Genomic DNA, 13,472 nt, shown 5'->3' with positions numbered 1-13,472 from the left:
TTATGGGTGGAAATCACACCACTACTAAGTTTTGCACTCGCCAAGTCCCCATGTCTTTGTTCATCTGTGACTAGATAACCAACCTAATTACCAACGACTATCCAAGATCTCTGAACCCATTAATGTTGGGTTCTTGACTGGACTTTTTCAAGACTTGGCCTTTGTAATTTTGGCGAAAAGACCCTCCTTGCATGCCAAGGTGATGGCGAAAAGGTGATCACTCAGAGAACAATATAATTTTTAAGTCCAGAGAACATGTGAGTGGATTGTGACAGAACCCTAATGGTAAGAGAATAATTAGTCAATTGTAAGAAAACTTAGGAACACTCTAAGACAATAATTAAATGGTAAGAATAGAATTGGTCAATTAACTTAAACAGCATAGGTAATTTAAGAAATTTGTCCTTAAATTAATAACAAGAGAGCTATTAATTAAATGAAACATTACCTAATCTAAGTTAGGTTATACTAATCACAACCTCTGCCAACAACCTGTGCACAAAACACCACAACCGTACACTGGGAACATCTCATTACATCTGCGCCCCACATGGACATCTCAACGTGCATTGGGAACATCTTACACTGATATCTGCATGTGGAATAACTTCGGGAGATGTTCCCAATGCACGCTGAGATGTGCATGTGGGGCGCAGATGTGAATTCCCCCATTATGAAAATAAAACAGTACGAGAGAGATTGCTTATCCGGATTCAATCAATCCCAGTTTGATTTTAAAATTGGGTTTAACAGCCCACAACAAACCCAATCTGACATTTTTGCAACTTAACATAGTCGTCTGTAGGAATACTTGTACGGCTGGACCATGCATTCTTATGGGTAAGCTCCAAACTTCACCAACTCAGCAACTGATCTGTATCAATATCATATCCAACTTGCAGATGACAATTGCAAAATGCCTCCACTACCCAGCCAGCATCATGTTATACTCCAGGTTGCAGTGTTTTCAGCCCTTCAAATTCCAAATGAAAGTTATACGTCAAAGTTGGTCTTGGACCAAACTGCCACACACTGTATTCTTTTGTTTGGTTTTTTTTCCTGCTCAGGAGTAAACTGTCGATTGGGGAGGGGTAATAAGCATCAGATGGCATATGCTAATATGTTTTTTCCAACCGTTCTTGCAATTTACTAAGCAGCTTCACTCCCACATTTGTAATATCACCTGACCACGTAAATCCCATGTTAAGCATATAGTAGAAACGAAATAGCATGGGTTTGGTATTCAAAATCTGGTTAGATATAGCAAGAGAAGGCCAAGTTTGGAGTGCTTAAAAATAAGTACTTATTCGAATAAACACCTATTTTGGGCCGGGACCACACCAATACGCACTGATTTGTGTTTGGGAAATAAGCCCAAAATAAGTGCTTAATAAGCCTAAATTTTGGGCTTATTTCCTTTATGGCCTATCTTGGCCTGTCACATCATTTTAAAAACACCATACTATCCCTGTTTAAAATAAGTGCTTTTTTTCACCAAACGCTCATAAGTGCTTATTCTAATAAGCACTTGTTTTTAAGCACTTATTTTTCAAATAAGCACTCCCAAACTTATCCTAATATGTATTTGTGGAGCAAAATTACCTGCACCAAGTGTTAAGACAACAGTTTCCCTATTGGGGTTTATCGATATCCCAAGTGCTAATATATCTACCACATCCTCCTAATAAGTGCATAAGACAAATTATTAGTATAGCAGACAAAATTGGAAATTACTTAGGGCTGCAAACAATATTAAATTTGAATTGGAATTTGATCAGAATCCAAGAATATTTAATGTTGGTTTGTGTGTGTGTGTGTGTGTGTTAGGGGTGCAAGTTGGGCGGGTTTTAGCACAACCCAGGTCCAACCAAAACCCAAGCCGAGCCCGAGCCCGAGCTCAAGCTCAAATTATCCAACTCAAGCCCAGCCCGCACTAAAATTTCAGGCACTAGGGTTGGGCCTGGGCCCGAACCAGACTTGGATTGGTTAATCAGTCCAAAGCCCCAAACTAAAAATTAATATACATTTATGTGTGTGTAATACATATATTGCATTTAGAAAAGAAAATATGCAATATAATTTTCATCATAAAATTAAAAGGAAGATTATTTCAACTAGAAAATATAAGATATACCTGGAATTTTCTTTGAATCATAAACTGAAAACTTTAATTTCAAAAGGGGGAAAAGAAAAGATACCTGGAATTTTGATAAGTTTAGTGTTAATTTCAACCATCAAATATAAAATAAAATAATTCTATTAATCTAAAGAGCCATCAAACAAAAATTTCACCCATCACTATTAGAAATTAATAATATCATGTAAACCTTGCCATACCACCCATCACTATAATCTAAAGGGCCGGGCTCGGGTTACCCAAGAGGCCAAGACCTCAACCTGAGCCCAACCCGAAAAATATAAAAATCATCCGCCTTTTCAAGCCCAGTCCCAACCCGAGGCCCAAAAAATCCAACCCAACCCGTGAAAAAAAAATCGGGTTGGGCTGGGCCAGGTTCAGGTTAAGCCCGCCCAAGTTGCACCCCTAGTGTGTGTGCGTGTGTGCTGGAGTCATATGTCCAAGTCTCATAAAGTTATTTTCTACTCATTTTATTCATGATATATAATACCAAAGTCATCTCTAGTTTATTTTGATAATAGCATAGAATATTTTAATAAATTTTTATTTAATATATTAATGGAATGCTATATACGAATCCAATCTGAATACAGCATATTTGATTCAATTTGAATCCAAGCAATTGCAGCCCTAAAATATTTTATATCCATTAAGGTTTTGTATATGCCTATGGGCAAAACAAAGATCCCTTGAATTATTTCTTCCTGGTAAAACCCATTGAGTGAGGACCTTTTATTTGGCATACTTGAATAATAAGCATCTAACATTCTGAAACTTTATCATGCCTTTTGAGGATGTTTTCTAAATCCAGACAACATAATTTGTAGAAAATGCGGAAACAGCTGTTTTGGCATACCAGTGAAGGAATGTACTCAGATCTTGGACCCACAACTGAAGTAGCTAGATCTTTTCCACTGATGTTCCAAATATTTACTTCTCTAGCAGCATAAACCTGACATTATTAATAATGTTGACTGTTAGTGGACCTGTAACTGCTAGAAAGTGGGAAATGAATAATTAATACCTCAGTGACAACCACTCGATCTGCATCACCAAATGCAGCAGCAAAATCTTTCATAAATGCTGCTAGACGGCTGCAGAAGTCATCAAATGTTGCAAAAATGCTAGTCAGATAAGTGGATATGAGGCTGAAACACCTGAAGGTATGTATTTATTCATTTCGTTCAGAGTTAACACCTGAAGGTATGAGGCTGAAACACTACCCACAAAGCCCCAATGGGAAACTTCTGGCGGGCTGCTTGGATAACTGCATGGACCTCTGTTGGATGGTGTGCATAATCGTCATATATATGGCAGTTGCAAATCCTACCAATCATCTTGAATCGTCTAGAAACACCAATAAAGTTGTTCAAGTGAAATCTCAAGCGGTTGATTGCATCACAAGTTAGGTTATTATCATTGACCAGTGCCATGACTGTAACAATAACCTGAAAGTCACAATAACAAACAACTGCTAATAAAAAATAAAAAATATATAAACTGAAGAGACTTTTAATTGAAGGGACTATGTCTTCTTGTAGTATAATTTGTACATCCCAAGGTTTCATATCTTTTACTTTATCAGTTCCAAGGTTCCTCTGATCCAGGTAAATTGAAAATGACAGATAGTTCATCATGGGTTTGATTAGTTATTGAATTTTTGGCTGGAACTTGCATGTTAGAAATGATGTAAATGATACACTCTAGCATTGGAAGGGTGTGTCTGCTAAAGATAGAAATCATGAACTTAGGAATCGCTCACCGCTAACGAATTGAGTACATTATGAACTCCTGGGAGTTGTAGGCTGATTTCTTCCAGAGGACACCCCTTATGACACTGCAGACAATTCAAAATAATATTTACATTTGACAATTTTATGGCTCTAATTTATAAGTTTAATTGCCACAAATCAGATGATTTAAATAAACACCATAAGTGCAGTATAGAAATGCCAAAATAAACATCCGCATGGACAACAGGACAAGCAAAAAGAAACATTATTCAAGATCAATTGTGTTTTGTCATGCAATAAACCATATTTTCCTACAGTTGAAACTAGATGGAATTACCCAATTCAATCAAACAAAGCAAGTGCTTACCAGCACATAATCACTACCACCTTGTGAGTTCAGGCGAATTGAGGATGCATGCCAATCATTGAAATTTGATATTCCATAAGTTGATATTCTATAGCCATCACTGGATAGCTGGAAACTTGGTGTTAGCTGAGCATGGTCAGATACAGTTTCTTGCCTTCTCTGATTCAGCAAATTAGATGCACCTTCACTGTGATGTCAATTGCAGAATGTTCTCAAGTTAGAGATTAATGAAATCTCATGCTTCTAGTCTTCTTCAACTTTAAAAGACAGCAGCATCCCAAGATATGCACAATTGACTTTTTAGTGAACGCTGATATGTTGTACTTTCTTACTCAATATGTCTTATAAGCCTTGGTGTTAAAAGATGCAATAACTGCAGGCTATACTCAGGTGTCAGCATACTCAACATATATAAGCCTTGGTGTTGAATGCATTATCCAAAACTACTCAAAAGGAATAATCATAAATAGTTTAAAATGGATAAAGGAACTTGATGCATTTTTATGGAAAGCATTTTATACCCCCATCACATTAATGTGCAGTTGCCATGGAAGATAGTTTAGGAGTATTGTTCTGCATGGCATGATGCATAGTACCCATGTCATTCATGTAGCCGAACTTTTTTATTAATAACATATTTGACTTCATTGATTTGATTGAAAATGAAATACAAAACTACTTCCCATATAGAAAAGTAGAGTCACTTGGTACAACTACAAATTAAAATAAAGTTTCAGCTATGAGACCTGGACACCTGGGTACAAGGGTGCCATGTTGTCTCAGATACTTCAATTTACATTGTAAATTTATATCCAATACTGTATCCAGCTGTGTCTTTAACGCATCCAGGTAACATAGCCTAGGTGCTGGCATAACCCATTCTAAAATATATATATTTTTTTCATACTCAATCTCACAAGAATTTAAGTTCCCGTATCAGAAAGTTAAATGCCCAAACTCTTGACAGAATCCAATTAACTACCACTTGACAGCCTCCTACCACAATCCCATTCCAACCAGCATCAGCTGCTAGCTTCAAGCCTTGATGTAGTGCAAGTAGTTCTTCTCATAATGAGTTTCCAACCGTTTCTGGTCTTGCATAGCTCATCACAACATTTCCTTCATGGTCTGATAGCTGCATCAAAATTTAGTTCATTTCTCCCCCCTCTCAGGCACCTCCCACATCCTAGCTACTTCCTCTCTTTGATGCAAATATCCTGCCATTGTAGACCATCAGCATCGAATTCTTCTCTAGTCATCACCCAATCCTAGCCAAACTTGTTTGCTTATGTTTAAATAAACTGAGTCCAGCATGAGCATCGTGTGATATATGGCAACATGACATTGCAATGCATCTTGCTTAGATAATTAATTCTTTTCAACCTTTCTTTTATGTTTCTCTTTATATCTAGTTCTATGCGACAAAGTGGAAAGGAGGAAAGAAATATTCATGTAGCCAACACAGATGGATAAAAGGTCTGTAGACTTGAGATTATTACCTCCCTTTGCTTTGGTGTTAATTATGCCAACAGAAGTAAGTACAATCTTTAACCCTTCTATGTTCTATTGGCCCCACAAAAGACAGAGGAAAATGTGGAGGTGTGCACGAGCAGCCTTGTTATGGACAGTTTGGGAAGAAAGGAATGCTAGGACCTTCCACGAAAAGGGGAGAAACAGTCAGGCCTTCAAGGACTGCATTTTGTATAAGGCAATACATTGGTTAAAGACTCTGGATTTGTTTGATCATTTCTCTTTTACTGACTGTTGGAGGGATTGGTTATTAGTAGCAAGTTGTTCCTCCTCAAAGATAAAGGTAATGACAAGCTGGGTCCTCCCTCCTCACGGTTCTTTGAAGCTGAATTTTGATGGAAGTAGCCAGGGCAACCCAGGTCCCTCTGGTTTGGGAGGTGTACTGAGGAATGAGGCTGGAGAGGCTGTCTTACTATACTCTGGCCCTTTAGGTGTTATGAACTTCATATGGGCAGAGCTGTTAGCTGCAATACAAGGAATAATTCTTGCAAAAGAAATGGGTGTGGAGCAGCTTCTGGTTGAAGGGGACTCTAAGACAGTGGTGGACTGGTTAAATAATATAGAGGATGTCACGTGGGACTACAAGAATGAGATAAAGAAATTCAAATGGCTGACAAGGAATATATCTGTAACAGTACAGTGGGTTGGGAGATCAACTAATGCATTTGCTGATGTCTTGGCAAAACGAGGGACAAACAGGGAAACATTGTTCTGGGTGCAACTGTAATTTGTGTCTTCTTAACAGTCATGCACTTTTTGATGTAGTTTTTGTGTTTTTTGTATGGAGAGGCAGCACCTCATGCCTCTCTAAGGGGATTTTCATGTAACCGATCTTTGAATTAATGGAATATCACTTCTTACTTATCAAAAAAAAAAAATCCACAACTAGGAATCATTTTTATTTCGATTGAACCACTCAATTGCATATAAAAGGTTAAGGATAGCAAGATATGTAGAGTTAACCTTCCTTCACCTTTTCATCTTCTGTCCAGTGTTCAGGTAATTAGGATCTCAAGAAAAGAGACTTCTTGTGGCTTGTTCGGTATCCACAGTAATGACCCCCCCCTCCCCAAACGTGGGAAAAATGGAAATATATTTTTTCCGAACAAAGAACTGCTGACTGTGATGACCATTATGGAAGTTGAAAACACTTTTTAAACTAAGCAGTAGGGTTCCGATACTCAAACAAAGAACTGCTGACTGTGATGACCATTATGGAAGTTGAAAACACTTTTTAAACTAAGCAGTAGGGTTCCGATACTCAAACAACAGGAAAATCATATCATGAAGTATGAAATTAGCAGTCACTGTGGTGAGGCATCTATCCAGAAAAAAATCTTAAGGCATATTAATGGAGTAAACAGTAAAAGAGAACAATACTGAACAAGGAACAAACTTTGTTACTCAGAATACATAATGCAAGGAATGTAACACAAAATGAATATAATAACAAAAGAAGTTCTTGGTCTACCAAAATGCTGTAATGAATAAAAACTATATTATTGTTACTTCCTCAGTTCCAGTAATGAAAAAAGTAAACAAATAGCACACCATGTCTGTCCTCTCCGAGGAAAACTAATGCACATAAATGTCTCTATTTAGAAAAGGATTACAAATATGTACCTATCTCCACATAAAATGAGATGTCCACCACTCCTGATCTTCTTGAGAAACCTCTTGAATGCATTTATAGTTGCCTCCTATTAAACGGTAGTAGGTCAATCAAAAAGATAGGGGACTAACAAATGCAATTTAAATTTCAGTGTCAAGAAATGAAGGTTTCATCAAGTACAAACCTCGTCTTTAAATACATCAACATGTTCCCATTCTACATTTGTTACCACGGCAATATAAGGTGATAATCCAAGGAAACAGCCATCATATTCATCAGCCTACCTTGAATAGAAAATATTCATATATACAGATCTATCAGTATGTTGGTAAAAAAATCATGAAATCTATTAAGAATTCACCAGGAAAAATGTAAACAAGAGAACCCTTGATATGATCTTTGAACTAGATGGACAAAGAAAAAGAAGAGGTTTCCAGGTAGTAAATAGAAGCAAAATTTTTAGCATTCATGTTTGCAGGTCCATATTGCACCAATAAAACATATGTAGGTCCCAATATGTAAGGCAGAGTGCTAAACTAATTAATGACAAAGGGACTTTGAATAACTCCTTGAAAACTTGTAGTTATCAAAGTATTCGTCAGCAAAATAATTTCTGTCCTAAAAAATCCAATTCTATCTAGGAAAATGTAAAGGCATACCTCCAAGACAAAATTACGACCATGTCCAGAAATAGTGCTTCCCCCTTGAAACTGGAACCAAAAGAAAAGAGAGAAAAAAAAAACAAAATTGGTTATGCCACTGATTCATTTTGAGAGACAGAAAACTATGAAAGATAAGATAAACGATAATCCATACAAGTGCAAACTCTTCTTCATTTCTCTCAATTGGAAAAAGGATACCTGTGGAACATGAGCTCCAACTATAGCAGTAATGTCATCTCCCATTGCACTCAAAACATATGCAAGCATACTAGCAGTTGTACTTTTCCCTGAAATATCAATGATAACAATAAATGATCTAGAGGAATGCAATGATCGGATAGCAGAACATGAAAAAAAGAACAAAAAAAAGTTAATGCTTTCTTTTCTCTGATAAAAAAGAACCTAAAGTCATAGGCTATAATTCTTTGATGGACTAAAATGCATGCCATTGTACATAAGATTCTAGTTTTTGTTTTCACATCCAACAGACCCCTACTTCAAGATTTAAAAGTTAACTAGCCCTACTTTTTCACTCATCAAGCATTTTCAACCAATCAGACAAGAATGTAAGAGCTTACTTCATAATTCTGTTACTGTATTACAAAACCCAGCTGCATGATTAACATGGGGGACATGAAAAAGACCTGGATCCGTTCATTGAGAAGAATGAACAGGTTGCATCAAGCAATGACTGAAACGTTGGTTGAAGTAAACTCTAGAAATACCACATTTACCAACCAATTATAGAAAATAGCCAATGGATGAGGATTATTGATTAAGGCCATATGGACACTGAGGAAAATAAGCTTAAGTTAGACCCAAATGTAGTACCATGTGTTCCGCTTACAGCAATAAGGTTGTAATGCTCTGTTATCTTTCCCAGCCAATAATCTCTCTTGTACCTGTATATATCAAGGGGATCAATTATATGCTCAAAATTTAAATTGTAACGTACGAACAAATGATTGGCTTTGCCTCTCTGGTTTTAAGAATTTATTTAAAAACAGAATAGGTGATACTAACACTGGTACACCAAGAGATTTGGCATGCAAAATCTCCACATTTTCAGGTGGAATGGCACTGGACACAACAATTGCATTAGGTAGGCTTGAGCCATCACCGTTCCTTTTTATATTTGATATCGAGTGACCCAAATATAATCGTGCTCCCGCTTCTTGCAATCCATCCATAAAGCTGCTCCATACAATATCCGAGCCGCTGACCTCCATTCCCTAAGATAGGTTCAACGAATTAAAACTTATTAATTCAAAGAAATAGTGTTTTATTTCCCTTCTTCAAATGTTATTTCATGTGTAAAGTCTTACAGCCGATAATGGTGAGGAACTCGAGTCGAGTTAGGTTAGGGTTAAGAGGAACTTACTTGTTTGAGAGCAAGCATGGCGAGGGCGGATAAACCACAGCCTCCAATGCCAATGAAGTGAACCCAATACTTCTCCCGGTGATGTTTTATGCTTAACAAGGTTTGGTATCTCTGCTTTGTGAGTTTACCTGAGAGCGAGTTTCTCTTCTCCCCCTGTATAGAAGCAGAAATGCCAAAGAAATCGACATTTGACTCGAAATGAGTCTTCGTACAAAGCTTTATGTGGCATGGTTTATCTTTCCGGTGGGAAACCACCGGAGAAAGAAGCCGGTGAGAGTGAGGAGCAGGTGTCGTCGGACACTCCATGTCGATTGGAGTCGGTCGGGGGTGTTCCGAAAAGAATCCTAATGGTTAAATTTTTTAAACTACCCTTACGGTTTAGTTAATTGATTAAGAGTATCCTTATTGTTTGAAAAATCTTTATTAATTTTAACAATTCACTAATGCATTTAACGACGTAGATATAAAAAGACTATTTTACTCTTTACGGTAGATTCACGAATCTCTCTCCCTCTCCTCATTCTCTTCGCCGAAACTGCCAAAACCATCGGAACTTGGATCGGACAACAGTAAGACTCCTTACGGCTAGAACTGTAGATCTCTCAGAACAATCGAAACCGCTACTCTTGCGCCCTTCTCCGGAATCGCCATCCTACTTTGGAGCTGCAGAAGTCGGCGCCCCTCTCATTCTCTTTGCAACCACTACAACTGTCACTCCTTAGCGCTCTTCTAAAACACCACATCCCGTTCAGCCATCTCCTCAATTGGGGACTCATTCAGGTGCTTCTTTTAAAGCACACCCATCCTACGAGTTTCGCATCAGGCAACGGGTTTTGGTTGGAGGAAGCTACATTTATTTATGTCTCTATATTATCAATTTCGTTGGATTGGAAGATCCTGAGAATCTTCAGGTTTTGATTTTGATCCTGGATAGGAGAGAAGCAAAACAGAAAAAGGGCTTTCGTACACTTTTGACCTAATTTTTTGGGTGTTTGTTTTTTCCTGACTTTTTTGCTTCTTTTTCTGTTCATTCATTTGTTTATCGGCAATAGAGAAAAATATTCTTCTGACTACACAGGTATCTTTTGATGACTTTGGAGATGCAAAGGCTTGGCCTCCTGGGTTCCGATTCCACATTGCTATCTTCTGATGATTTTGGAGATGCAAAGGCTTGGCGTCCTGGGTTCCGATTCCACCCCACCGATGAGGAACTGATCCTCTATTATCTAAAGATGAAAATGTGTCGACGCCGAATCCAACTCAAATAATCATAGAAATCGACGTCTACGTGGGATCCTGAAGAATTGCCAAGTATCATCATATTCTCTCTCCCCGTCTATTTCTTAATTGTCTTTGTAAGCTTGATCGAGTTCAGACTGTTGATTTTCACTATACTGAGATTCAGATTGAGCATAGGTTCCCCTTTCTTGTCGATCTACCCTTATTGTTATTATTTTAGTTTTGGCATCCAAGATCACTCTTACCATTAGAATCTATGATTAGGAGAACTTGATCGATGGTTTTACCAATCAAACGAATGGAGGAGAAAAGGGTATTTTCGGGATTTTGAATATATATATTAGTCACATAGTATCACGTGTAACGGAAATTTAACAGATAAAGAGTTAGTCAATTGTTAAAAACAGTAGAGATAATGTTGATGAATTTTTAAATAGTAAAAATACACTTAGTCAATTAGTTAAACCATAAGAAATTTATCCGATCCTAATTAGTTGAACTTTATTATTTGTAACCAAACCAATAATAACGCCCCACGTCACTTAATCTCTCTTTGCGCGGATGGCTGACGTGGGGTGTAACTACTCGTTACACAGCCAGTAACACAGCTATTAGGTTCACCTGATCCGATGGGCTGATGGCTCATAGAGTATATGGGCTTGGACCTATTTACAAGTTCTTGAAGACCAATTAGTTCGTATTTGGGTTGGGCCAATAAAAAGTTAAAAACAGGGCTAGCCCAATACAATCAATTAGTTCATATTTCAATTAATTTGGTCACTCCTGTTACAGAGTCCAGAGTCCAGACACGGTTTGCTTTGCTTTCCCCTCCCCCGTCACCAGTCGCCCCAGGTCTTCATCAATCATCATTCTCCAAAAGAAGAAGAAATAAAAAACAAGAATAAATAAATCGAGGTAGTCGCGGTGTGGAAGAGAGAGGAGATGCCCCAACAATCACATGGGTGTAGTGTTGGCATCAATCAACACGTGTTGCTTCTATGGTCTGCCTCGTTTCTCTGTCTCACTGTCTCTGTCTATCCACAACACAATTCCATGCTTTTCATTACCCAACCAAAAAAAATGGAGTGTGCGTGGCAAAATCCTAGCAGCCAATGACGGTGGAGATATAGCTTTTGCCTTTTGTTGACATAAATGACAATGTGGATGTGGGCCTGGGATTGCAGATTACAGTTAGCAGCCCATGAGATACGCCAGTTGGGCAAGAGTCAAAAAGAGAGGAGACAGGAGACAATACATGGCTTAATTTGCTGTTATGCATAAATAAAGATAACCCCACTCACCCATTAATCTAAGAATTCGGATTTCCTATTCACCTGTTCTTGCTCTCTTATCCAATTAATTTAGACCATGTTACTCGTTTCTTATTATATACATTTCCTTTGAAACGTTAACTTCATTTCTTATATTTTATTATGCATAAATCCTTTTTTTTTAAATAAAGGGAAGATTTCATATTGATACACTACACTTTTTTAGCATCTGAACTTTAAAACGTGCCAGTATACTATTTGAACTCTAAAAAACCGTCAATTTAGTTCTATCGTTAGTAGTTCGTCGGTTATTTTTATCATGTGATGACATTTATGGTTTAAAACTTTAAAAAATCAAAATTACATTTTAAAAGAAGATGTTCATCGTCTTCTACGTGGAGACTGAACTAAAAGAAAGGGGCATGCAGCTACATGACGAGACAACACAAGTAGTGCCATCATGACCAAAGAATAGTTGAGTCCAGCCTCGTCATTCTCTTTTTTCTTTGTAGGCGTCAAAGATGGGACCATGGGTGTAATGTCTGAAACTATGAATCCAACAAAAACTAAGGTGGCGTTTGATTGCACTTTTCAGAGGTCTAAATCTGAAAATGGTATTTTTCAAACCTCTCTGTTTGGTTTTTACCTCTTAAAATTGGTCTAGATCTTATTTTCAGATTTTAAAATAATAGACTTTGGGCTGGTTCTTAACGCGCTCAGATGCATTTTAGAGTCGATGCATAGTCCAAAATATCGTTACAATATTTTGGAAATGACATGAGGCACCCCTGATAACCCCAAACCTAGAAAACCTAAACATTCTCTCTCTCTCTCTCTCTCTCTCTCTCTCTCTCCTGCCTTCCCACCACTGCCACCGCAACTACAACATGCAGCAACGGTGGTTTGGTGAATAATAATATTTTTATTAATTATTAATTATTTTAGTATTTTTATTAAACATTAATTATTTTTTATTAAATTTACTTATGTTATTTATTAATTATTAATTTTTTATTAACTAGTAATTTTTAATTATTTCATTAATTTTTATTTTTTGTAAATTATTAATTAGTATTTATTAATTATTTTAATATTTTTATAGTCATTAATTATTTTTTTAATTTTAATTATTTCATTTATTAATTAGTAATTATTAATTTTTTATTTTTTATTTTTTATTTGTATTGTTTCAATATTATTTTGAGGTTGAAAATTTTATTTTTATGAGATAATGCAAATTGAATTCAACATTTCCAAATAGTATTGTTTCAGGGTAAAATAGTAAAATCAGTAAATTTCAGACAATAAATGGTTGATCCAACACACAAACTTATGGATTCAAATCCTCTAAAAAGTAAAAAAGCACCTATGCCTCTTTTTAGATTTCAGACGCATTTAATATCTTTTTAACTTTTCAGATTTATCAAACACCACCTAAATGTTCGACTGCTCATGCGCACCATAATTATGAAGCAAAGCAAAGGCTCATTTTAACTTTTAAGAACCATATATAAGTGGCGTGTAGAGACAAGTTTGTTCC

General features: G+C 36.8%; 1 protein-coding gene and 1 long non-coding RNA gene across 3 annotated transcripts; one reads left to right on the top strand and one right to left on the bottom strand.

Annotated features, from left to right (window-relative positions):
- Positions 1-699: 699 nt before the first annotated feature.
- Positions 700-10,250, bottom strand: LOC148879837 (uncharacterized). Of its 2 annotated transcripts, XM_088961546.1 has the most exons (15): positions 9,423-10,250; positions 9,065-9,273; positions 8,873-8,943; positions 8,240-8,328; positions 8,039-8,089; positions 7,564-7,659; positions 7,391-7,467; positions 4,238-4,424; positions 3,900-3,974; positions 3,335-3,585; positions 3,162-3,231; positions 2,994-3,089; positions 2,135-2,198; positions 1,603-1,681; positions 700-1,183 (listed from the first exon to the last, which is right to left on the bottom strand). In XM_088961546.1, exons 1-14 carry the CDS (start codon positions 9,726-9,728, stop codon positions 1,632-1,634), a joined length of 1,692 nt encoding a protein of 563 aa, XP_088817672.1. In that variant the 5' UTR covers positions 9,729-10,250; the 3' UTR covers positions 700-1,183; positions 1,603-1,631. The 2 variants fall into 2 exon arrangements, with proteins under 2 accessions (XP_088817672.1, XP_088817671.1); XM_088961545.1 differs by lacking the exon at positions 2,135-2,198.
- On the top strand, positions 9,920-10,860 carry LOC148879836 (uncharacterized). The gene is made up of 2 exons (XR_016104349.1): positions 9,920-10,412; positions 10,501-10,860. It is a non-coding gene; the product is annotated as an uncharacterized LOC148879836 (long non-coding RNA).
- The last annotated feature ends 2,612 nt before the right edge of the window (positions 10,861-13,472 follow it).

The sequence above is a fragment of the Nelumbo lutea genome, chromosome 1 (assembly GCF_056320005.1).
Source record: "Nelumbo lutea isolate HS-2025 chromosome 1, American lotus-T2T, whole genome shotgun sequence".
Classification (NCBI taxonomy): Eukaryota; Viridiplantae; Streptophyta; class Magnoliopsida; order Proteales; family Nelumbonaceae; genus Nelumbo; species Nelumbo lutea.
The sequence above is the reverse complement of the archived record's forward strand: the minus strand, read 5'-3'. Positions and strand labels throughout refer to the sequence as shown.